The sequence below is a fragment of the Tyto alba genome, unplaced genomic scaffold (genome assembly GCF_018691265.1).
Source record: "Tyto alba isolate M040663 unplaced genomic scaffold, T.alba_DEE_v4.0 Super-Scaffold_30, whole genome shotgun sequence".
In the NCBI taxonomy this organism is placed as follows: Eukaryota; Metazoa; Chordata; class Aves; order Strigiformes; family Tytonidae; genus Tyto; species Tyto alba.
In genome coordinates, this window is record NW_024881305.1 from 715,431 (window position 1) to 739,883 (window position 24,453).

Genomic DNA, 24,453 nt, shown 5'->3' on the forward strand with positions numbered 1-24,453 from the left:
TATATGGGCCAATGCAAGATGAAATTAGCTCCTTTCCAGCTACACCTGTTTTTTTGCTGCAGTACAGGCTGATAACAATGAAGGAACAATGTATGGGTGGTCTGCATAAAAATCTTGCTGTGCAGAACAGGATTTTCTAAGCCCTGGTTGACATCTGCCTGCATTTATTCCTTGTGTTTAGAAAAGCTGCTAGGCAGCTACAGCAGTAGCTATAAGTGTCAAGGAGCTGGGACACCAGATCTTTGTGTGTGTACCCCAGACTGATGGGCATGAAGTTCTCTGGATAAATACACCCAGTTGTCAGCTCACTTCTGCTCTGACACAGTCATGGGTAGAGATTTTTGGACGGTTCTTCCCTGAACCACAACGATAATGGAAATCACGGCAAGTGACAAAAGCTCTGCTTGGCCAGTCTGGGACTTAGTTATAGAAATACCAACATCTGGAAATCCATGGTGACACTGGGTGAAAACAGTCACTGCTCCAGTCAAAGCAAACCAACATCATCCAGATCTTCCTTGGGCACTATCCTTGGAGTGACGTGGGGGTGGGACATACCCAGCATACTCATGTCTCTATTGGATCTGCCCATCTAAAGTCTTTCAGAGTCAGTGGGGATGAAGTGCTTCTTGTAGGAGGTGATTCAACTCCTCCTAAAGCTAGCTGGATCTTAGAACTGAGTTCACTTCTCTCCACTGACTGTGACAAATAGGAAAGATGCTGGTGCTGTGGTTATGTAAGATCAGAGGAGGTGTCATCAAGTGCAAGATATTTCCCAGCAGGGTTACAGCACTGTAGCAGGGTTGAAGGAGGACTTTGCATCTTCCTAGCCTGACTGGTTCATCAGGACCCTAAAGGGCCTTTTCAGAGCAGCAGGAGACTTCATTTGTACCAATGTTCAGCCAAAACATGCTATGGGAGAGACTGGGGTTATCTGGAAAACAAGAGTTCCTCACAGGATAGCCAGCACCTCCTACATAGATTACTACTAGTTGCTCCAGGGCTCTTGACCTGTAATAGCATCTTTTCTTCACACACAGCAGAATCTGACCAGTTACTCATTTCTTTTGCAGACATTTTTATGACAATCCCATCCAGTTTGTTGGACAGTCTGCTTTCCAGTACTTGCCAAAGCTCCACACTCTGTAAGTTCACCAAGCACCTATTCAGAGAGGTAACATATCCAAGCTCCAAGCCCTGTGAGCTGGACACCTTAGTGGCCTTCTCCCTTCCTCTTTTCTAGAGCCCTTGTGCCAATAGAAGACCATGATGCCACTCTTCTGGCCAGCCCCAAAGGCAGTAAGCCAAGGAGCAGATACTGCAGTTGTTTTCTGCTGAGGAAGAAAAATTTTGAGGGCATTTTGGAGGGAGTAATTCATTCCTCCTGCCCACCTATGTGATAGGCATTAGAGTCTTCTAAGGTCTCCACAGCTGCATCAGCACCAGCAAATACCACACTCACAAGTGCTATTGTTTGCACAATGCTCAAGCCCTGCACTGCTGTGTAGTTGCCCAAACACAACACCACTGAAGGTACCTGCCTTCTTTGGCAAGATGGAGAAGCAGAGGAACACGTGTCCCATAACACCAACCCCATGGCACAAATAACCTTTTTGGGCAGCCAGTGATGACAGTGCTTCCTTCATATGTACGGCCCTAAGCCTGCTCCAGGGCCCCCAACATGTGGTGGGCACCATCTCGACAACAACAACTGCTTCACATTGACTGGCCTGGGCTCTTTGGCTTTTCAGCTAACCTGTCATGGCACAGCACTAAAAACTGAGGTAGAGACAACCTGAAAATCTCTGTTTATAAGCCTCACCCATCTTGTTGCTGCAGGAAAACACACTCAGGCAAAAAAAAAAAAAAAATAGCCATGTATTCTTTAGCTCCAAATGCATAGACTCTGGAAGGTTTGGGTGGGATGTCCCTGCTTACATTCCCCATGGTAATTGTTTGGGACTTTTTATTTCATTTGGGTAGAGATCATGCCAAGAATTTCAGTGGTTGGGGGAGGGTTTGAGCTTGCCAAGCCTTCTTGCACAGAAATGCCCAACTCTGTCTCACTGTATCTGTGTTGCGTGAGACATTTCCTCCACCACCCAGCTGGCAGTGGCACATTGATGGCAGGGGCACCTTTGGATCTGGGCCTCTGATCACCACACTTGGGTGTGCAGAAGTAGATTTGACACATTGCTGATGTGTCTGGGACCTTGGGCAGCTGCACTTGCTTCTGGGTCCTCTGTCCACCTCACTTCGACCTCATTTCTCTGCAGGTCTCTCAATGGTGCAACAGACATCAGAGAATTCCCAGACCTTAAAGGCACCACCAGCCTAGAAGTTTTGTGAGTGGCAACTCTCTCCCTTTTACCCTGCTATTTGTGCTCTTCCTCCTTCAAGGTGGTCCAGGCTGTTTCAGCGAGGACAACTTTCGCAGTGCTGTGCCATTGGTTGTCTTCAGCTCTGCCTCTCCCTGGTCACTCACCTCTCTGCTTCGTTTCACCTCTGTGGCTCCTGAAAGCAGCTTTCCTCTCTGTGAGTTGCTCTCTCGGTACTGTTGAGTGTGCTCTAATCTTTTTTTGATATTTTTTTTCTTCTTTCCTTTCTGCATCTGTAAAGGAATGAGCCTCTGGGTGCAGTGCTTCAGCATGGTCTGTGGAGACCCAGTGTCTTCCTGCCCTGGAACCAGCACTGGTAGCACAGTGCAGGAAACATCTGCTGTGTTTGCCACACATTTTCCACCCAGGCCGGGGGCTTCTGGAACTGGTCTGGTCCGATTTTCACACCTCCAGACCTGGAAGAGCAGGAGCCTGGAGGACATGATATCTCTGGTCACCCACGGTTCTCCTCTCTAGGCACACTGGTCCACACACTGTGCCCAAACTGGGAGCACAGCTGAGCACTCCAGCCCAGGAGTGTGACCTGGGCATGCCTTGCCTCAGGGACCTAGGGACACACCATCCATTCCCCATACACGGGCTTCTGAGGTAGTCAAGGCTTCAGATGGATCACCAGGCTGGACAATGGGGAACTGGGATGCCATGGTGGGCACTGCCACCCGCCCTCAACATGGGCAAGGACAGCAGTGAATCCAGTACTCAACAACATCCCAGAACTTTTTATAGGCACATTCACCTTTATCAGGTCCAGCAGCAGTGCCCATTTCCAAGCCAGTTTATGTTTCTCTCTAGGTATTTCATTATCCCATTGATATTGTCTGTTCTGCCACTGTCTGGGACCAGTAGCTGGACTTGCAGGTCATGGTCTGTGTGCTGGCTCTCAGTAATACCATTTATTCTCTCTCCTCCACTCCTCTAGGACCTTGACCCGGGCAGGCATCTGTCTACTCCCCAGGGGGATGTGCCAGCAGCTGCCCAGCCTCCGAATCCTGTGAGTAACATGTTTCTCTATCCTGCCTGATCTTTAGAAAAGTGCCATCAGAAACAAGGATTTCTTCTTGTCTAGCTCAGTGAGGGAACCAGCTATGGAAGACCAACCTGTAGTTCTTGTTCCCATTAGCCTTTCCACGCAGAAAACACTACCTTCTCAGGCACTACCTTGACCTCTGCATTTTCTTGAACTTGCTTGCTTCATCCCAACATGATGCTCTGGACTCAGGGCTGTAAGCAATAGGGCACATCCACATTTGCCTCCTCTTTGCTCTGCACCAGTGGGAACTGTCTGCTCTATGTAAAGGGCAGTGGGCAGTGGGTAAGAACAGCAGCAGCATTTCAGAGCTCCTATGTATAGACAGCACAAAAGCCAAGGGTAAATCACATTTCACACCACTCTTTGCCCCAGTGTTGGCTTACTGCAGTTGGAGCTCTAGCAAGTGCCATCATCTGGAGGAACAATCCTGTCCACACTCCAGGAGGGGGCAGGCCTGACCTGATGGAGACCTGCAAGGCCACATGGCCATGGCCCCTCACATGGTGCAGCAGTGGCAGGTCAGGGTTTTGCTCAGTCTCTAAGTTGCTTTGGTTCTACCTGTTCGGCAAGGCTGATTGGCAAGCAATGATGCTGAGTAGGGGGATGTGCTTTTTTCTTTAACTTGGTACATCATGAAATCAGCATCTCAGAAAGACTCCTGCATCTTGTCAGGAATCACAACCCTCATTCCTCAGATCCCCAACCTTGCAGTCAAAGACATCCTCAGGAAATAAGTCATGAATGAGATTTATACAAATTTGCAGCCTTAGGGCAAGCAGGAGGCTTGCCTCTCATCAGTCTTTATACAAGCAAGCTGAAAATGAAAACAAATTTGTTCCAGGAAAGCAACAGGAGTGAATTCTTGATCACAGAAATTGGAAACAAGAGAAAAACATAAAAATAAAAGAACACAATTTGTAACTTAGTAGATCACAACATTTTGGCTCCAGCTGTCCCTGTAGGGAAGATCTCTCATCTTTAGACATCTGGACCAATTCAGTGAATGTCTTGCCACCAAAGTGTAGCTTTTGGAATGTCCCAGGCTGTAGGGTCCCAAGTACTCTGTTTATGTTTGCAGGTTATCAGACTGTAAACCTTCACAGCAGAGCCTGTTCTTCATGCCTGCCTGCTCCTTGTGGGAGATTTTTATTGGGACAGCCCACCTTGTTCTTTGTTCCTCTTTCCCAGTTACTTTTACTGACGTTAATTGCACTGTTTTCAGAGTTTGGAGACAGGGTATGTGGGCCAATGTTTGTGCATGTTTACATCTCTCTTGCCTTTGAAATTCACTGGCCTTCTGTCCCTGCAGAGCTAGCGGTTGTTCTTGCTGCTTTCCCCCACTTTTCCAGCCCCTTGGCAGTTCGTCAGGTTGACATTACAACTGTGACATGTCTGAACACAGATGATACAGTTAATGTCACATTTCTGGCCTCCTACTGCTGCAGATTTTCTGCAGAGATCTTGCACGGGGGCTGTAAGAGCCACCACAGGGGCGTGAGGCTCAATGTGGGTCTGTGCATGGGCACTGAGCCCAGCACACCCAGGCAGGGCAGCTTTGCCAGGCTTGAGCTTGGCATCAACCTGTCATCATCCCACTGCTTTTGTCCAGAGCTTCTGTGGCTCAGGGCGCAGATTTGTCTTTCCTCTCAAGCAGAAATACCTGAAGCTTCCCTGAGCAGAGCTAAAGTCCCTTGATGTCACCAGTACCTTCACCCTGATGTTTCCACAACACAGCTCCAGTGATGGAGACTGCTCTGCTGGTAAAACTGGGCTGCATCTGATTACCCTCGCTCTGCAGGAACCAGAATTCACTCCTGGGGCTGCATTGTCCCTCCATCACTGTCTAGCTAAGGCACCACCCTGTCAAGCCCAGTGGATTGACACAGGGACAAGGGAAAAGTGACTGATGCTATAGCTCTTTCTCCATAGTGATAGTCTACAGAGCCAAGCACAAACCTTTTGCTTGCTTTTTCCCCCCTTCTCCTCCCTGACGTGGAAAATTGGTGGAGAGGGGATTGGCAAAAAAAAAATATATAATTGAAATGTTTTAGCAGCAACTTATTGGCAGAAAGATGGAAACTGCATTTGGAAAGTCAGCAGTGCGGCCACATACAGAACTACCCTGGGGCAAATTTCCCTTGAACAGCCACAAATCCAGCCTGTGCTGGTGGGGGGAAAAGCTGATTTTAAACGTTACTCCTTACCCAGCCCATTTCATTTTTAATAAATTCACATTAAGCTGTGCCAGGATAGGTTTCCTTCTGACTACCAAGTCACTCTACCCTGGACACTGACATGACACAGGGCTATGAAGCAGTGAGAACAGGAGTTTGCTGGAAATTGCTTTCAAGTGGCAGCATTTGGAAGAATGGGGATCAGGGATTTTCACAGTCTGTAATGTCGTGTACAAAATCTTTGCCAGTGCCACAACCACTTCCCTAACCCTGGGGAGGAGCCAGGAAAGGCTGAATGGAGAACAGGCAATGGGCAATTGGGTTTGCTGTGCAGGAAGGAGGCAAGGCAGCTGGCTGGTTGTTCTGCTGGCCAAAACCTCCCCAGGCTCTGCAAGCACATCTGCAGCTTTTGTGAGCTTTCCCATCCACAACAGCAGGATGGGAGCTCTGGCACAAACACCTCTCTGCTTTGCCCATGGAAAAGCAAGGCTGTGCACAGCAGAAGTTGTCATGGATGCATTTCACAGCTGACTTGGGGCTGGGGAGGAAAAGCCCACCCCAGCTCTAAAAGCAGCTCCGTCAGTCTGCAGTTTGTGGTGGAGGGAGCTGGGCTGGGGCTGGATGAGTAGGTAAACTACCAAGCAATCTTTGCCTTGCACAAAGACACTCAGAGCAAGTGTCAGGCATGTGCAGAGTGGAGATCCTCCTTGCCTGGGATTACTGCTCTCTGCAGCTGTGCAAAATGGAAGTCAGGTCATCCCCCTTCTCCAGCATACCTGCTTTCCAAGGGAGGGCTCAGGGGCACTCGCTTTTGATCTCCTAACATTTCTGTGATGGTCCTTCCCCTGCAGAGAACTGTCACACAACCAAATCGAAGATCTGCCCAGTTTCCACCGGTGTCAGCGGCTGGAGGAGCTGTAAGTAAAGAGATGCCCTCACTTGTGCCATGCTCTGGGGGAGAGGGGCCAATCTGGGAATAGAAGCAGCTCCCAAACACAAAGCTCAACCTTCACCAAGCACCAGGAAAGCTGATCGTTATAACTCACTATTTGGACTGCAAGTGGACCCGAGCTCCATGCTTTGCCCCAGTGCAAATAAAGAATAGAAACACATCTCTTGTGCATAGGAGTTTTATTCACTCAGGTCTTTTCAGAGATCCCAGCCACAGCAAACAGAAGTAGGATGTGACAGCACTGAATTTTACTTCATTAACTCAAGTCCCAGTATGAGCTAATCAAGAATGGGTTTTACCTCTACCATAAATGTCTTCTGCTTCAAGCAGGGGCCCCTTGCCATGGACACAAAGCAGCTCTTATCCACACTGCACAGGGCTAGCCCCTCCATAGAGAAAATTGATTCTTCCCTCATGTGTAACACTTGAATTGAGTCTCCTCTGGGAACTGGGGGGCACCCCTGTTGCTTTGAGACAGGGTTGTTCGTGCTCAGTTCAAAGTGTCTGGAGATCAGGCCCTACATTTCAAATCTAACAGAAGTTCTTGGCCTTTCTGAGAAAAAAGTATAAATAAAAATAGTAGACTCCATGATTTTTTATAGGATTATGAAACCTGGAAGAATAGATGTGTGGGAGCAGCATCCCCACAAAAATACATTGGAGTGGTTATCCACGCTCTCTGCAGCCTCTCAGCCTGGATGGCCAGACCATTTCACCCAGCCCTAGCAAAATCAGACATTAGGACACCATGTAAAATCACATGAAAACAGGAGTTACATAGCCCTTGCTGCCTCTTTGGGAGCTCTGAGGACAAAGTTAGAGCTGGACATATTTTTATCTAAAGTACCCCCAGGAAAATGTTCAAAAAAAATAGAGAAAACAGCCAAAAAAGGACCAACTTTCAGAATTCCAATCCTGTAGTTTCATGAATTGTGCCTAAATTTCTTCTTACAAGATTTTATAATATGACAAATTCAGACTTATCATTAGTATGGAAGCACAGTAAATCCCTCTTTCAGATTAAGTCAGACAGACTGTGTCTTAAATTAACATTTTCTTACAAAATGAGTATTTGGAACCTTAAGCCCAAAGTTATCATCCTGTAAGCCCCACTGTCACCAGGCATCAGCATTCCTGCTGGGAAATATGTTGGAAACAAGTCTGGGGGTGCATGGTGGTAAAGCCTGGCATTAAAAACAACTTACGTGTGCCAGTCACTCTGCTGTAACTGCCAATGTGCAGGTTTTTACCTGCAACACAGGTGGTCCCTCGCAGCTAAACATCCTTAAATTATTTTTCACTAGCTTGCTTCCCAAGCTCCATCTTTCCCATTCAGTGCTCCTCTACCTGAGACACTCAAATTTGTGCACAAATCTTCCCATGACTCTCACTTGAAATCTTAACCAGCTATACAAGGAATGCTTTCTTGGCTACGTGGGGCATTGAGAAACCAGGAGTATAGCAGAAATGAGACCCTCAAAAACATGAACATGTGGCCAAATAACAGCTGAGACATTACACCCATCACGTGCAGGTCCTTGCGTGAGGTGAGTCAATATAATTTCTGAGTCCAAAAGCAGGTTAGCTGTCCAACAAATGTCCGGGGGAGCTGTTGTAGGTAGAGCACTGGGCAGTGGCTGTCTCCCCTTGCAGAAGGTCACACATGGGGACACGACTGCTGCAGATCTTGGGATTCATGGCAGGTATTTTGCAGGAATTTTTAAAAATATTCACTATTGTTCCACACTAGGGAAAATAAAACTGAAAACCTGTGACTGTTTCCCACAAAGTGGATGCTTGAATCAGTTCTAGACATCTCTCAGGGGGTGTGAGGAGTGTATAGGTCAGTCAGCAAACACCATGTGAGCTCTTACCTTGCTCCCTCCCCTACCCTGGTCAGTGCAGGAGGCTGCTGGAAGGGACACGTGCAAGGACTGAGGCACTTTACAAAAATACATGTGTAAGTTGTTGATGGGGAGTTCAGCAAGACATCAGGATGTTTCTTCATGAAAACCTGAGATGCCTTCAGCCCTCAAACTCCCTTCATCATCATCAAGGCAAAGGGCATCACTGTAGTCCTTCCTGAAGGGTGACACAGAGCTGTATGCTCACTCACTGGCTCCAAGCTCTCCTCTTTTGTTCTGGACTAAGCAGTTTTCAGGCTTTGGGTGGAGCAGAGTGGGAAACCAGCATGGCTTTGGAGCTAATGGGGCACCTTTAACAACTGCACATCAATGGGACTTTACTGTGCCACGGTGGCATCAAGAGGAGAGGCTGTCTGAGCCCTGGAGCTGCCCCTAGGCAGCTCAATGGCTTTGAGCTGTTCTGTTGCTCATCCTGTTTACTCCTTGAAATTAGAGTAGGTCTCTCAAGCTCAAATGATAACTCCCACTGTGACAGTTTGCGTCTGCTGTCATGCAGCAAAGACCACTACAAAGCACGAATGCTGCCTTCAGCTATTTTCTTAAACCAGTTTTTGTTTTTTTCAGTGGTCTCCAGCACAACAGGATCCATGAAATCAAAGCAGACACCTTTGCACAGCTGATGGCCCTGCGCTCCATGTGAGTATTGTCTAGCAGAGGGAATGACTGGGATTTTTGCTGGGGGAAGGGGAACTGTGAGCACCCAACCAGGTTGATGTGCAGTTTCACAACCTCACTCCCTCTGCCTCTGCTGGGAGGCTTTGCTGTCTAGTCCCTCTTCCATTTCCCCTTACAAAAGAACTTCCCTCTGGCTTCTCTTCTGCATGCAGACACCCCCTGAAATAAACTCATTACCTGCCAGCCTTACTGCCCACACATGTGGACATGACACACCACATGCTCTAACCACACACTGCAACTCATATGTTGCACAGCTCACATAATGGACACCTAACTCCTAAATGCCCATGCAGACATGGGCTCATGGCAGAGATTTACCACAGTGTGCATGAGCTCTAGCACCCCTTTCCCTACACATGCTAGTCCTGGGCTGTGCACTCCTGGAACATTTGTGCAGAACATCTCATCTGACTTGCAACTGTCTCCTCACAACTCAAAAGCGTACATTAGATGCATTAAGTGCACATAAGCATGCACATTTCATGCATGCATAGTGACCTTGCAATAGACAGCCCACTTAAGTGCTTGGCACCTTTGAGAAGCTAGTAAGGCTCCACAGGGCATGATTCTCGCTGTGACATGTGAGAATAGCTCTCCAAGTCTTTATTTACTGTTCTGTTAGGAAATGAACTGAATCGCATAAAAGCTTTTTCCCATGGTGCAGCAATTTGAGTGCCATTTAATAGGCCAGCATTCCTAGAGATCCCATGTGTGATACGTACACCATGTTTATAATTGCACAGGAACACTCACATATTACATGTAATTCTACAGACAAGCATGCAAATACAAGCATGCTGCTGCCACACTATAGTCACACAAATAAACAGCTGAGCATGCAAGATCTAGCATTTGCCTTTGGGTATGGTCTGGGTTCCTGTGGAAAGGATTCATCTCACCCAACTTCATCCTTCTGCAGTGTGACACATACATCTGGGCAGGTACTCCCAACTCCCTTCAGAGATGGAGAGATGAAGATATATGTAGCAAGCATATTGCTCTTGTAGTCAGCCTTAGGAGAAGAAATGCTTCCTGGTATACTGGTTCCTCTCTGTTGATGAGAGAGGAAGTTGAGCCCTCTAGCTCAGATGGAAGCAGAGTTCATTGAGGAGCCTCAGTGAATCCAAGCCAACTGTACGTGACAGGAGACATTCCAGGATCACCTTGGTTCACCTTCCACATGGTCTCTGACCCTATCTTCTCTTGCCTGGGCACCCAGCATTGTGACCACATCAGGGATGTTCTGGCACTAAGGCATAACCTGTCTACTGCTCTGAAGTGTAGCATGCTAGAATAAAATCTCCAAATTTATAGAAATTAAACCAAAAAGGAACTTTTCCCATTGGCCTCAGTGGAGGAGCTCCTGCAAGGCAAACTGTTGTGTCCTCTGTTAGAAACCATCCATATATAGACCCAAACATATTTGTCTCCAGACAGAACTTGCTGCTGACCAAGGGGCTACAGATCCCACATTTGTTCACATCAAACCCCTTGACCAGGCCAGTGTCAGCAGCTTCACTGCCCTGCTCTGCACCCTTCTCACTGGCATGTCCTTGCCTTGCAGAGACCTGAGCTGGAATTACATCCAGTTTATTGACCCTGAAGCCTTTGTGACCCTGCACGCGCTCACCAAGCTGTAAGTTGCAGTGATATTTCTTTCACAGTGGACCATGGACAGCAGGTATCTGAGGACCTCAGACCACCTCCCCAAGCTACCAGGACACCTGACATTTAGATATTGCAAGGCTGCAGAGCTGAGGGGCATGTGTCAGCACTGATGTGGGCAGATCAAATCCCAAGTTTTCCCATCAATATTAAAGGGATGATGAAAGTGCAAAAGGTGTCATCTTCAAGGTGCTATCACCCTGAACACTTAAACCTCCACTTTCTGATGCTTTCATACCTGCCTTAGATGCCTTTATGAAGATCAGCATGATAGACCGTTTCAGCAAGAGTCATTGCAGACCATCTTTGCTGGCTCTGGAGGGCACCCCAGTCCTCAGCCCCCTCACTAAGACTCTTGGGTATTTTATGGGCTGGGAGCTGCAATCATACCTGACCTATTATGAAAGAAGTGGTGGGGGAAGAAGTGTGTGGGGCAGATATGTGCACAGGGAGGTAGATACTACCCAGAGCTTTCAGCATGGGCATTAACCTCTACCCCTCATTTTCCCCAGGGATTGCAGTATCAATCCCTTGATCTCCAGAGGATCCAGGTCCCCATGCAGCACCCAGCCCCATTTCAGCATCACATTTGAGACAGCAATCAAGGCAGGCAGCACGGCTTTCCAAGTCTGTGCTTGGCTGAAGTAGCACTAGCAGCAAAACCCTGACTGCAATCTCCTTCTCTGCTTTCCCTTCAACAGGGACTTGACCGATAACCGGCTGGTCACGCTACCTCTGGATGGTTTGGGTGGACTGACCCATCTGAAGCTCCGAGGCAACCCGGCTCTCTCTGAGCCCTTCACCAAGGAGAGCTTCCCCAAAATGAGGTATTGGTGGGTGGTGTTTGCTCTCTCACTTCTGGCATTCAGCATAGCCTGTGTTTGTTTATAGCAATCAGCCTCCTGCTTTCCTTGTTTATCTCATGCTTTCCTCCAACCTTTTAAGCCAATAAGTTGAGGAAGGTTCATCTGCTGCTAACACACCTCTCATCTTTTAAAGTCTTTCATGGGAGAGCAGTGATGCGCTCCTGGGCCTGCCACCCCCACCCCAAACATATACACAAGTGAAAAGCATGGAGTGGGCTCAGCTCAGGGCTCCATGGAAAACATTTCCAGAAGCCAGTCGTAGCTAATGACATCCAGCTTTCCTTCAGTAAACTCTGTTTGTGTGGCCATGTCTTGTTCACTACAGATCAATGAGAAGCCTGAAGGGGTCAAACGGAGCAAGACAAGGCTGCAAAAGGCTTGGAGCACAGTGCCACACTGGTTCTCCTGACCCTCCCTAAGTGGTGGGTCTCCAGCATGGCACCTGCCTTCAGGCTGAGGGGTCCATGGTCCAGATGACTCAAATTCCCCTGAGGTGAAACCGTCTTCTGCTTCGGTCTCCCAGGTGGTTCAATTGGAGACAAGGATGCATGAGCTGATACTCCCACTCATCCAGTAAGGGTTCCCAAGGATGGAGCTTCCCAAATTTAGACACTCACTGCTGGGGTCCCAGTCCACTCCACCAACATTGGGTCTGATGAAAAGTGTGAAGCTCTCAGTTCGGGCTGCCTCAGCAGTTGTGCCTGGAGGGCTTCCTCTTCTGACTTTTTTGACTCATCATAGCTGGTATCTGTTGCACGACTGGTTTCCAAATAGCAGGGCATCCCAGAAAGTTCTGGAGGGCTTTTCACACCCAAGATGGCAGTCTCTGTGCAGACTGGGTCGAGTTCAGCACTTCCAGAGGCGTTCCTCCTCTAAACTAATTCCACTGATGTCTGTGGAGATGGTTTTACTTTGTACCAGAAAGACTGAGTCTGCAGAAGTGGTTCATTGAACTATGCCAGGCAGTGGTCACATTTCCTAAATTTTGGGGTACTGCCATTGAGTAGCCTTATTCTTGGGGCTTATGTCTGGAGGAGCCATCTTAGCCATCCTGGGAGGATCTGTACCTCCCTACCACCTTTCAATAATAGGATTTAATTTGGAGTTTATAACAGGAAACAAGCTTGTATACAGTTTCCATAGCCTCCCAGGGCTCAGGCAGAAATGTTTGGGAACTTAAAACAAAAGCATATTTTTTGAATATAGAGTTTCACCATATTTACTGATCTTGTCAGAAGACCTTAATTGTCTGGAAAACCTGAGGTTCCTTTGCCTTCATCAGCAGCCTTCCTGACTTCCAGCAAAAAAGCAAAAGTTTGCTGTCTTTGAAGAAAATACATCTGCTGACTGATAGCTTGGTATTTCATCCAGATGATGTTCAGCTGCTGTTTAATTAACCTTGTGACACATGCTATAATTAACAACGAACAATTCTACTTTCACGTAGAAATCAGACATATTAAAATAAGTTGCTACACTTGAGAGACCTGAAATTTCCCTGCCTGAGCTGGCAGATGTGATCCACACTCATGGAACTGGAGTTTGGAGGTGCCTCTCTGACCTCCAGCCACAAACAAGAGGGACCTTGCACTTGCTCAAGCTCTTGGGAAGTTTCTCACTTTGAACAAAAAACAGGATTCCCAGCAAAAAGTGGCCTTGGTGTTGAAAATTAAGACTCCACATGCGCATGGCATATTGTCAGATGGTATGGGAAAGAGAGGCTAATTCAGTCTAGAGAAAACTGCAGAAAGGTTTTTAGGAATTATCCAGAAACTTAAAAGCAGTTTCCAAACCTGGTGTTTGAGAACATCCTATTTAAAACAGTGTCTCAAGCACCAAAAGCAAGGCAGTGCAATCACACTGTGGGGTGACCTGGGTCCACCCTCTGTCCTACATGGAGTCCTTTGCAAGAGCAAAGTCCTGCTCCAATGTAAACATCACCTGATAGACTGGATTTTTGTCTTATGTGCGAATGAAGCAAAAAGTGCAAAGCAATGGAGAGTCAGCTCATGGAGAAGACACACCGAAAAGTTCTGCTTTCCCCCTTTGCAGAGTCCTCGAGGTACCTTACGCCTATCAGTGCTGTGCCTATGGAAGCTGCAGCAGTTTCTTCAAGGTGACCAACCAATGGGAGGCAGAAGACATGAGCCCTGAGGAGGAGGATCCCAAGAGGACCATAGAAATGTTTCCAGGTCATGCTGATAATCACTGTAAGTAAACCGGGCTGAATGGTGATCAATCCATGGGCAGGGCCATGCTGCAAGCTAGGATGAGATCCTGCATTTTCAAGAGTGGTCCCACAGCCATGAAGTTACACCTGCCTTGGGGAAGGCAGACTGACCCTTCTCCAGCTCTGGTGGCCAGTTGTTGTGAATGGGCTTCAATAAGTGTCGCTGCATTGGAGAAAGAGCTGACCTGGCACATCTAAACATTCACAATCTAACAGAAAGACCTGGCAGTCCTCAACATCATGGACACATTTGCTAATTTGGCCTTGCGTGCTACAGAGAGAGGCTCCCCAAGCCACTGAAAGGTGATTGAGGTTACACGGGACAGCTTCTGGGCTTGGTCATTAGACTTCTGGGTAGTATGGAGCCTTTGACAAGGGCATCAGGCTTTGTTGCTACAACATACAGAGGGTGGACCCTAGGATTAATTTGAGTAAGAGAATGAACTCAGAGAACTGGAGTGTGCAGCTGGCTGGAGGTGAAGAGACCTGTGTCTGCTACATTTGTGCACATGCCCTGATACTACAGCAAAGGTCAGGGTTAGGTGTGAACAAAAGGACGTGTTTGGGCAATATGATGAGCTCAGCACAGGGGCTAACCCATGCAGGACAGAAGTGGCTCCATAGTTAAAGATGAGCAGCGCTTTCCATTCAAGAGTCAATTTATTCTGTGCTCCAAAATACGCTTCTGCATAGATCTCCATTAAATCTGTTGTATGAGGCCATCAGAGGAGTGTGCAAAGCACACCTCCTTGTGCTCACAGACTCACAGCCCAGCAGCAGCTCCAGGCGGAAAGCTGGTGTGATCCCTTTGCAAGGGCATCTCAGAATAATGTAAAGAAAAGCACGAGCCCCTTTGCTTCCTCTGTAACTGCTGGAAAGTGGAAATAGCATCTCAGGACACAGCTTGCATGCTGCATTTGTTTATATGCTTGTGTAAATACAGAGGCCACATGCAATTCTAAGATCTGAAATGCCCTGTAGGTAAAACCACATTGTGCTGTGTGCCTGTAAGAGATGGGGAGAGGGCTGAGTACCTGGGGAGCATTTGACTCACCTGCTCCCGGGAGCACCATGCACCCAGCCACAACCAGGGGCTCTGCAGAACCTCCTCCTGCATCCTAAACAGGCAGGACTAGATCTGGAGACAGGTACTGACCCAGAGCAGTTGGATTCTCTGTTAACAGCAGTGGTGGGAGGCAGGATGACCCAGACATATAAAGACACATCCAGCGAGTGAGTCACAAGCCCTGCATCCCTGCTCCTGACATCTGCCCTGCCCCGATCCTTCACAGACTAAGAATAAGCTTTAGCAATGTAAAATGTCCAGCCAGAGTCTAACAAATGTGATTCCTACCAGCATGATGTGGCTCCTGGAAGCATGGTAGACTTGGTGGTTACACTGGGCAGACAATATTACTGTCATTGCTGCAGGAATTTCTTCTCAGCTGGGTCAGTTTTTCCATCCTTAATGCAGCCCATACTTCAACAGTCCTTGTGCATATAGTTGGGGTGTTTGCCCAGCAAATTACCGCATCTGTGAAAAGACAGTTTGCAACCAGGGCCCATAGTACTGCTTAGAGACCTACACTTGCTGGGCCCCAAAGCCTTTGAAGTCTCAAAGGGTACTCCCTCCTGGCCCTGTCATCAGACCAATACCTACCAAAGGCTCCCAGGCCTCCAAGACAGTCTCAACCTCGTGGATTGTATGTGAGTTCATGACATATTAAGACCCCAGGGGAATGTTGACTGATTCTAAGATGTGCCAGATGAGACTATTAGCAGCTCATAAAGGCTCACATTTTCAGATGTTAAAGCACTGGGTTTGTCTTGAAATATTAAACCACAGAGGTGCAAACGTGAAACACACAAGAACATCCTTCCTTACTATGTGCAGCTTTTGCAGATGACTGTCCTTACCATTCAGCAATGCATGTCCTACTCTTGATGATGAGAATTTTGTGATATTGTTATTTTACTTAATTAATTGTTGCTTTATTTCTGTTCCTAGTGCTTCCTTTCTGATGGCCACTAGTGGTATTTAGCTGGGTTATATGAATCTTGTAACACTTCCTCATTAAAGAGGAAAAAAGCTCCCAAACATTCCTTCCATGCAAGAGATAAAGTGGTCTCATTAAGAGAAAATGACTCGGAGCTCTATCCCTGCAGTGTACAGCCAGGCTCATCAGGGCGCTTGGATGCTGCAGGAGAACTTGTGAGAGGGATGGGGCACGCTTCCAGATAGCCATGTCCTCTCAGCCTTGTGTAGTGCTTCCAGCAAGGGGCTGCGAGTCCTTTACAAACAAGTCCGCAGAACCTCACAGCCAGGTGGTGAAAGGCAACTTATTCCAGGCAGCTGTGTAGGGTCGAGAAATGGATCCTCGGTGGCACAGCCCTGCTCTAGCAGCCAGGCAACACTGCCTGCCGCAGCATGGCTCGCTCCTGCACCCAGCACCCATCCCTCAGCCAAGCCCAGCACCCAAGTCTGTCTGACTCCAGCCACAGAGTGCATTTGGTGCCACAGACCCCTGGGCCAGGTCAGCTCTTTCCCATCCTCCCAGGGCCCCGGATGCCCAGAAACCCCCAGACACCACCCAAGTGAGTCCATTCGCATCCGAGAAACAGCCACCCAAGGCCCAAAGGAGTGTGGTTAGTGCACCTCTCATCACTCTGTTGCCTCGCCACGGCAGATATTTAAGGTCCCATTTCCAAAATTTTTGGTGCTTGGGATATGCCTCTTTGAATTATATTTCACGGTGTTGAGCAGATACCCCCTGCCCCGAGCCTGTCCCACGCGGCTGGGCAGCAGCTCAAAGATGGCTCGGGGGCTTGTGACACAGCACATCCACCCAACACTCCCTGGCAGCTGGCAGCTGCTCCTGCCACCCTCCCAGAACTGCCTGCAGAGGGAGAACAGGCAAAGTGCGGGTATTATCATTGCCATGGGGCACTTCCATCGTAGTCCCAGAAACCCGCTTAAGGACCACTGGTTTGAGCATAGAAAGGAATGTATTTACTTACAATCATATGCTTGCAATAATGAAACAAAGATATAGAAAGCAAGAACACACTTGTATGGTTATCCTTGACAATAGGACAATGCTTTACCCAATCCAGCACCTCCATTAGCTTGTAAAGCTGACTAATTAATTTTTGCAACCATCCAGTAAACCCTGGAGGGTCCTTAGAGCTTCACTTTTTCTGCTTCTCTCATTCAAGAAGGCTACTCAAGTGCCCCAAAAAGCACCTCCCCAGTCCCCTTGCAGTCACCCAAGACCTAACTCCGAGGGAGAGGACAATTATCTGCAAACCCCAAGTGGGGACTGCCCTGGCTAAGGCAGACAATACAAAAGGGGATGAAACATCCAGGCCAGTGGTTTTTGATCTACCCCCTCTCCAGCAATTCTCCTCCTCTTCCTTCCACTTTGGTGTTGGTACAGTTGGCTGGGAACAATTTTCCATGGAAAGGGCACTACTAGAAAAGTGGGATTTTTCCCTAAGGCCTCAGAAAGTATAGGTGACTTAGCAAAATTCAAATAAATAAGGGCTACTTCAAAAACAATGCAGTCTGCCTTGCTAGAGCACAACAGCCACTTTCTTTTCTCTGCAGTTCCCAGGCTGGGAGAAGTACCCATTTCCTGCAGAAAGAGGTATATTTTCTGCTTTGAATCCCACTGTGCTGGCCAAGGATTACTCTGCAATTCACAGCTCGATCAGTAGTCCAGGCAAAACAAAAGATCGCTTCTTCACTTCATGCAAATGTTTAACCTATGCTTAAAACCACCCTTTGTGCATTCTGGCCCTTTGAAGAGAAAAGGGATGGGGGCAGTTACACTTTAACATTACCATGGGTTGGGTGGCAGATGGGCACGGAAAGTGCAAGTCTCTACTTTGATTTGAGTATCGTGACTGCACATCACAGCCTCTGCACTGTGGATGATGGAAAAGACACTGAAGATTTATAAGACTATAAAATACAAGGAGGAAATATTTTTCCATCCCACTGTGAGTGTTTTCTTGCCAGACTCCAAAGCAGCAGTAATATTTCAACTCTCATACAGACAGATTTTAAAATGACATTTTTTTCCAAAGCTCACTGAAGCCGAGAAAGCCACAATGCTTGTCAGGAGGCACTAAAGATAGCACATTATTTGTCATCGTTCTTTAAGCAAATAATCCCAGTAATATTTCCAAACACAGGCAGGGAGCAGACCTCATGAGAGGTACTATTCCTAAAAAGATTAGGCAACTAAACCCCACTTAGGTTAGCCATATCTTCAGAACTGTGGAAACTCGTCTTCCTGGCCAGTGTCTGAGCTGCCAGGTGCACATGTGGGCACCAGTATCAGTCCAGATCATCCAAGGGAGAGTTCATTCCATAGCCACAGATCCGGCTATTGGGCTGTGGCAAGAAATCACACACATCCTTTCCCCTTCCTCCCACCCGCAGAAAGCCCTCCAAAGATTTCCACTGGGAGCAGAGGTCCATACTGGTGCCATGGGTGGGGATGGTGCAGCAGGACGGGACCTGTCCTCACTTTGAATCAGCGGTAGTTTGAGAAGAGGAACAAAGAAAAAAGAAGAAAAGCATATCTTGATTAAGTGGATGCCATTCTTCCTGGTGATCATCTACACCTACAAGCCATCAAAAACACAGCTGAGGTCTCAGCCCCATTCTCTTCCAGCAGCTTCTCCTTCAGCCAGAGAGTCTCTGTCTGACCCTCAGAGAGCCCAAGCCTGGATCAGGGTGCAGATGCCGGCATGATGGAGATGCTGGCCCAGCAAGCTGGGCTCTGAGAGCAGTGCAGTCTGGCTGCATAAACCCCACAGATCCAAAGTCTGCAGGCATGGGCAATCAGCCTGCCTTTAAGCAAATCCAGGACTGGGAACCTCAGAACTTGGGCACCACAGTCCCAAGAAAGCATAGGACATAAAAGAGAGCAATAAATGTTGGGTTTTCTTGTCTTTTTGCTTCTGAGCCATTTGGTGGTGGTGGTTGCTGACGGAGAATTTGTGCTGCAAGTAGAGGCTAACAGCTCTGCAAACAAAGCTCCAGAGTCCTTGTTAATGAACTAACACTGGACAAGGCCTGCCGAGAAAGCTTCCATTTAGAAGATGCATTTGAAGGCTTTGTTTTCTGTAACCACATAGGCTAGAGTATTTCTTTATTTTTAATAAAGCATGCTGGGAGGAGGGATCTGCAGTCACACAACTCTGGGATCTAGGGCTCTTTCACTCCAAATGTTGGGAGTAACCTAAATACAGAGTGGTTGGCCACATTGCAGCCCGCCAATATTTACAAGACCTTCTTCCTCTACAGCAGTGACTGCAGGGGACAAACTGGACACCAGCAGCTACTTTGAACTTGTGGGCTGGGAACTGGCTGAGAAGGTCTGTGTTGAGGACAGGCAGTGGGAAAAGCTTCTGGCCCAGCTAGCCCTGATGGCCTTGTTCATTCTCTGAGACCTGTTTCTCATTGTTTTCTCCCCAGATGACCTAGATGCAGATGACCTCCAGCTGGACCTTGAGGAATCAAAGCTGCACCCCACTATTCAGTGCACACCAAGCCCTGGTGAGCAGCCAGGGAAACCATTTGAACACAGCTGGGATCCTTCGAGCTTCTCTAAATCCCCAGGATCCCATGACCCTTCCTGCAGTGTCTCATAGACATGCAGATCAGAAGCCTGAATGGTTTGGCTTTGGCCGAACTGGGGACAAGTGAGGACCTTCCTTCTCCCACTTGGATTTAGCTGCCCTCCTCTGAGGAGAGGACAAGGTCATGGTATTCCTGACCAGGAATTCCAGGTATCCCCAGCTCCTCCAACCCACCACCCTGCCCGCAGTCAGACTCTGGCTCCCAAGAAGTTCCTGTTCCATTGCAAGACTTAGACTTTGCTTTGTCCCAGCCAGCCCAGAATATCGCATGACAAAACCTTGTCCTTGATCTCCTGATCATACTCACAGCACTTCAAACTGCAGAGGTACTTTACTCTGTTTCCTGAGAAAGGGAGAGAAGGGAGGTGCTGGACTGCACCCAGCCACTTTCTCCTTACTTTTGTCAAAAACATGCCAGTGGGCACAGGCTGGCTGGGACACAAGCAAGCTGCCTTCCGATTTTGTCCCTGTTCACAGCTCTTTGGTGTCCTACACAGCACAGCTAGAGGCTGGAGAGGCCTGGCTCCATCTAGGCAGCTGTGGAACACTGGCAGAGATGGAGTTTGCACCAGTTGTCCCACTGAGTTTGCTGAAAAAGAGACAAGAAGGAACAAGATTTTAGCAGAGGGCATGCCCTGCTGCCTGGGTACATAGATGCTGGCTCTCTGAGGAAAGCCAGCCAATGATTTCCACCCCCTTTGAGCTGAACAAAATTTCTCACTTTCCTCTCTACTCTCTACTGCCTAAAACTTGGCCCTCCTTGTTTCTGGTTTTGTTGAGCTCCCACTCACTGTAACATTTGAATATCACTCAGAAGCAGCTCTGTCTCATTGTGCTGTATCTCCCCACTATCTTCTTTTTCCTTTGGCTAAAGCATTCACCAGCAGTCCCCATTTTGCCCCTTCATGACCTTCCCTTATTCACTGCTCCTTCTCCCTATGCCCATCCTCCATTATTCTTTCTCTTGACATCCTCCCACATTCTCCTTGCCCAGGCCCCTCTGTCCCTTCCCTGCCACACCAGCTCCCTCCCTCTCTTTTTCCTCACCTGCTGTCTCCCTCCTGCTCTAACATTTCATCTCATCTTGGCCATCCCCTCCGTGCAGAGGTCATTCATGCAGAAACAGTAAGACACCACTTAGCCAAGGTTTTGAGTATAAGAGCAAAGGCTGGCAATGTCGGAGTAGGATGCAGCATCCTGCCATCTCTCGCACGTCTCCACACCACTAACCCCAAGTTCTCAGGGCGTACGTGAGAAGGAGCACCTAATGGCAGAGTGGCCCGAATGCCAGGCTGACGCCAGCAGTGTTAGTAGGTCTGGAGTCCCACAGAAATGTGAGGCATTATGGTCATGAGTTCCTTTGGATAAAGGCCCACCTGGAGCTCAGACTCTGCCCCACTGAACAGAGTAGGGCAGGTGAGCCATGAGAGCAAAAAGGCTTCCCCATGCACAGAGTCATGGGGTGGCAATGCCAGGCCCCAAACTTCTTACATTCTAGGAGCTCTGATAAGTTTGCTATTTCTCATATTTTGCATATGACCTCTCCCTGTACCTCATTTCTGCCCTAGACAAGATCTGAGAGGATACCTGAGGCACCCCAGTGTGGTGACAGGAGCGCAGGGACAGAGGCAAGAGACAGTTGCAGAAGAGGGCAGACAGCACTGTATGCTCCTTTCCAGTCCTCGGCATTGAAGGGGGTAGTGGGGCCAGGAGAGGGCTGGGACTTGACCACTGCTCTGAGCAGCACCACTAGAGCAAAATGGTATATTCTGGGTATAACTTTGGGGTTTGTTTTCTTCCAGGTCCCTTCAAGCCTTGCGAACATTTGTTTGAGAGCTGGATTATCCGCCTAGGAGTCTGGGTCATTATTCTGGTCTCAGTGCTCTGCAATGGGCTGGTCATTCTGGCTGTCTTTGCCTCTCCCAGCTACCTCTCTCCAGTTAAGTTCATCATTGGCTCCATAGCTGGAGCCAACATGCTGACTGGCATTTACTGCAGTATGCTGGCTCTTGTCGATGCCCTGACCTACGGCCAGTTTGCCAAATACGGTGCCAGATGGGAGACTGGCGCAGGCTGCAGAGTAACAGGATTCCTGTCAGTGTTTGCCTCGGAGGCTGCCATCTTTCTGCTGACATTGGCTGCTGTGCAGTGCAGCATTTCAGTCTCCTGTGTGCGGAGCTATGGAAAGTCATCCTTAGGCAAGGTCAAGGCAGCTGCCTTTTGCTGCCTGATGCTGTCCTCTGTGGCTGCCGTTCTGCCCCTCTTCTCTGTTGGGGAATATGGAGCATCCCCTCTCTGCCTCCCGTATCCCATCCCAGATGGGAAATCTGCCACCCTGGGCTTTACTGTGGCCTTGGTGATGACAAACATGCTCTGCTTCCTGACTATCACAGGCACCTACATCCGACTTTACTGCAACCTGCTGAAGGGGGAGTTCAGCGCTGTCTGGGACTGTGCCATGGTCAAGCATGTGGCCTGGCTGATTTTCACCAACTGCCTCCTCTACTGCCCAGTGGCCTTCCTCACCTTCTCCTCCACTCTCAACCTCTTCCTCATCACCCCAGAGGTCATCAAATCCGTCCTCCTTGTGGTCCTGCCCCTGCCCGCCTGCCTGAACCCCTTGCTCTACCTGCTCTTCAACCCCCACTTCAGAGATGACTTCCGTCTGCTGAGGCAAAAGGGCCAAGGCAAGGGGAGATACACCCGATCCTGTGGGGCTGATGACATGGAGAAAAGTTCCTATGACTCCACTCAGGCTCTGGTGAGCTTCTCTGACATCGACCACATATTTGAAACACCTGATTCTCTGGGAGTACATCCCATCCTTGACAGCTACAGCTTCCCCTCCATGACGCTCGTCCCCTGCCAGCAAAGGGTAGGCACCAGAGGGAAGGAGAGGGGCTTCTCTGAGCATTGTCCCTGCCTCAATGACAGTGAGGTGCTGATCACTTCAGAGAGCCGAGATCCGGCCAGCAGCAGCCTCCGGATAACCTTCTTCCCCTCCCCGCCCACGCCACCCTACACATCTCACTTATAAACCTGCTCTGAGTAGCCGTGCCGAACAGTCCCACACCACACACTGAGGGCCAGACCCAGCACCGGGTGGCCAGCAAGGTGACAGCAGGCTGCTCCATGTAAAGCACCAGTAGAACCCGTCTACCCTCACTCTCCATCATATCTGCCTGGGCAACAAGCACTGCTCTGCCCACTGCCACATGCCTGGAAAGGCTCTGACTGAGTTCCAGATACTCAGGGCTGGCCATGGGAGGAGACAAACCCCCTGTGTGAGTGTTTCTCCTGCTACGGACTGCCTGGGAGAGAGCCTCACCAGCTCAGGAGATGGGTCAGGGAGACCCTCCTCATCATCATCCTGCAGCATCACAAGGCAGGAGGAGCCTGCAGCAAAGCCAAGCATGACTTCTCAAGTCAGAGACGTCTTACCAAGAAAAAGCCATTGTTCTGTGGAAGAAACATGTGGAAATGGTTGACTGGAATGACATGGGCACCCATAGGGACTTCAGGCCTTGTCCTCCAGGGTCCTCTGCAGGTCCCACAGACCCATGGAAATCGCCATCAACTGGAAAAGCAGAAGTGGGTTAAAAGCAGTGTATCCATGTGTGCACCCAAGGTTTGGGCCACCTCCATTTTGGGTGGCTCCATTTCATCCACTGGGAGCCTCATGGGTTGAGCAGGACCCCCACCTTCTGCTGATACCAGGAGCTGGGGATGCCCAGCCCCTCTTTCAATATGACCCACAGTGTCTAACAAGGGGTCTCTAGACCCCAAGGCAGCCAAATACAAACACCTGAGGTCACTCGGCAGCACCCGGCCAAGGTACCCCAGAGAACACCAGGCTGCCTCCACCTTCATCACGCCCTCCACCTTTGCATGCTGCAGCACACCTAGGGCACTCCTCTCTGTAGCCACCTGGCTCCTGGTCAGGTGCAGTGAAAATGTCATCTGGCTCCCTCACTGCCCCCAAACCTCACTCCTAGAAGAGGGTGTTGGTTCTTGGGTACATTTCCCCCAGAGAGAATAGCTATTTTGAGGGCTGCATTTGCCCTCCCCTATTTTATGGGCAGCTCATATAGAAGGAGGGAACAGAAATCAGCCTTGTGGGCTGATGGCATCAGGAGGACACAGGCCACTGGGAACAGTCTCAGATTCACTCCCTGCATCTCAGGGATCTCCCAAATCCATCCTCTCCATCACAAACCCTCCCACTGCCACCCAACGCAGCAGCAGGGAGCCCCACAGTCAGAGCTCAGGCCCTGGGCAAAGCTTTGGTTCTGCTGACATTACTGCAGCTGTATGTCATTCATTCTTGTGAGATAATAAATGAGCCCCGTTGCTGACTAGTGGCTGGCTTCTGTCCTCTTGTATGTGAAAAGCACCTTGTTGGTTCATTCAACGGCTGCCTGCCTGCCTCTCCCAGCCAAGGTGAGCTGCTGTGACTTGGATGTTGTCTGTATTGCCCGAGTGAGGACTGGGAAATTGTGTTGTGTTCCACCCCTCTTCTTCAGAGGGAAGAGCCAAACTGCCCACCTTTATGCTGAAGAATTGCACCACCAGTGTCCCTCTCCAGACCCTGTGGACCAGACCCACCTGGGTGCACCCCATGATTTGCTGCTTGGATGTCTGGGTTCATAAGCAGGACATGAGCAGAGTCTGCTGCATAAAAGTTTAAGGACATCTTATAACAGGGTCTCCCATGTAAAGACACACTCCCCAGCCAAAGCCTAGCTCTGCTTCCGTTCTCTGCACATGAGCCCTGTGTTCTTATCTCTAGAAGAAAAACTTGAGCAGAAAATCAGAGGAATGAGATCCAAAAATTAGAGAAGATCATGGGAACCCCAAGTTTAGTGACAAAATCCAAAGCTCT

The 24,453-nt window shown here is 48.9% G+C and overlaps 1 protein-coding gene across 2 annotated transcripts in view; it reads left to right on the top strand.

The window, feature by feature from the left end:
- LGR6 (leucine rich repeat containing G protein-coupled receptor 6) overlaps positions 1-23,932 on the top strand; it is a 146,355-nt gene extending 122,423 nt beyond the window's left edge. For both annotated transcript variants that reach the window (XM_033001990.2, XM_033001992.2), the window contains 10 exons: positions 1,074-1,145; positions 2,277-2,345; positions 3,319-3,390; positions 6,455-6,520; positions 9,045-9,116; positions 10,723-10,794; positions 11,525-11,650; positions 13,742-13,899; positions 19,408-19,488; positions 21,374-23,932. In XM_033001990.2, the coding sequence (XP_032857881.2) occupies positions 1,074-1,145; positions 2,277-2,345; positions 3,319-3,390; positions 6,455-6,520; positions 9,045-9,116; positions 10,723-10,794; positions 11,525-11,650; positions 13,742-13,899; positions 19,408-19,488; positions 21,374-22,608 (2,023 nt within the window). In that variant the 3' untranslated portion in view covers positions 22,609-23,932. The remainder of the gene's footprint in view (positions 1-1,073; positions 1,146-2,276; positions 2,346-3,318; positions 3,391-6,454; positions 6,521-9,044; positions 9,117-10,722; positions 10,795-11,524; positions 11,651-13,741; positions 13,900-19,407; positions 19,489-21,373) is intronic.
- Positions 23,933-24,453: the final 521 nt, after the last annotated feature.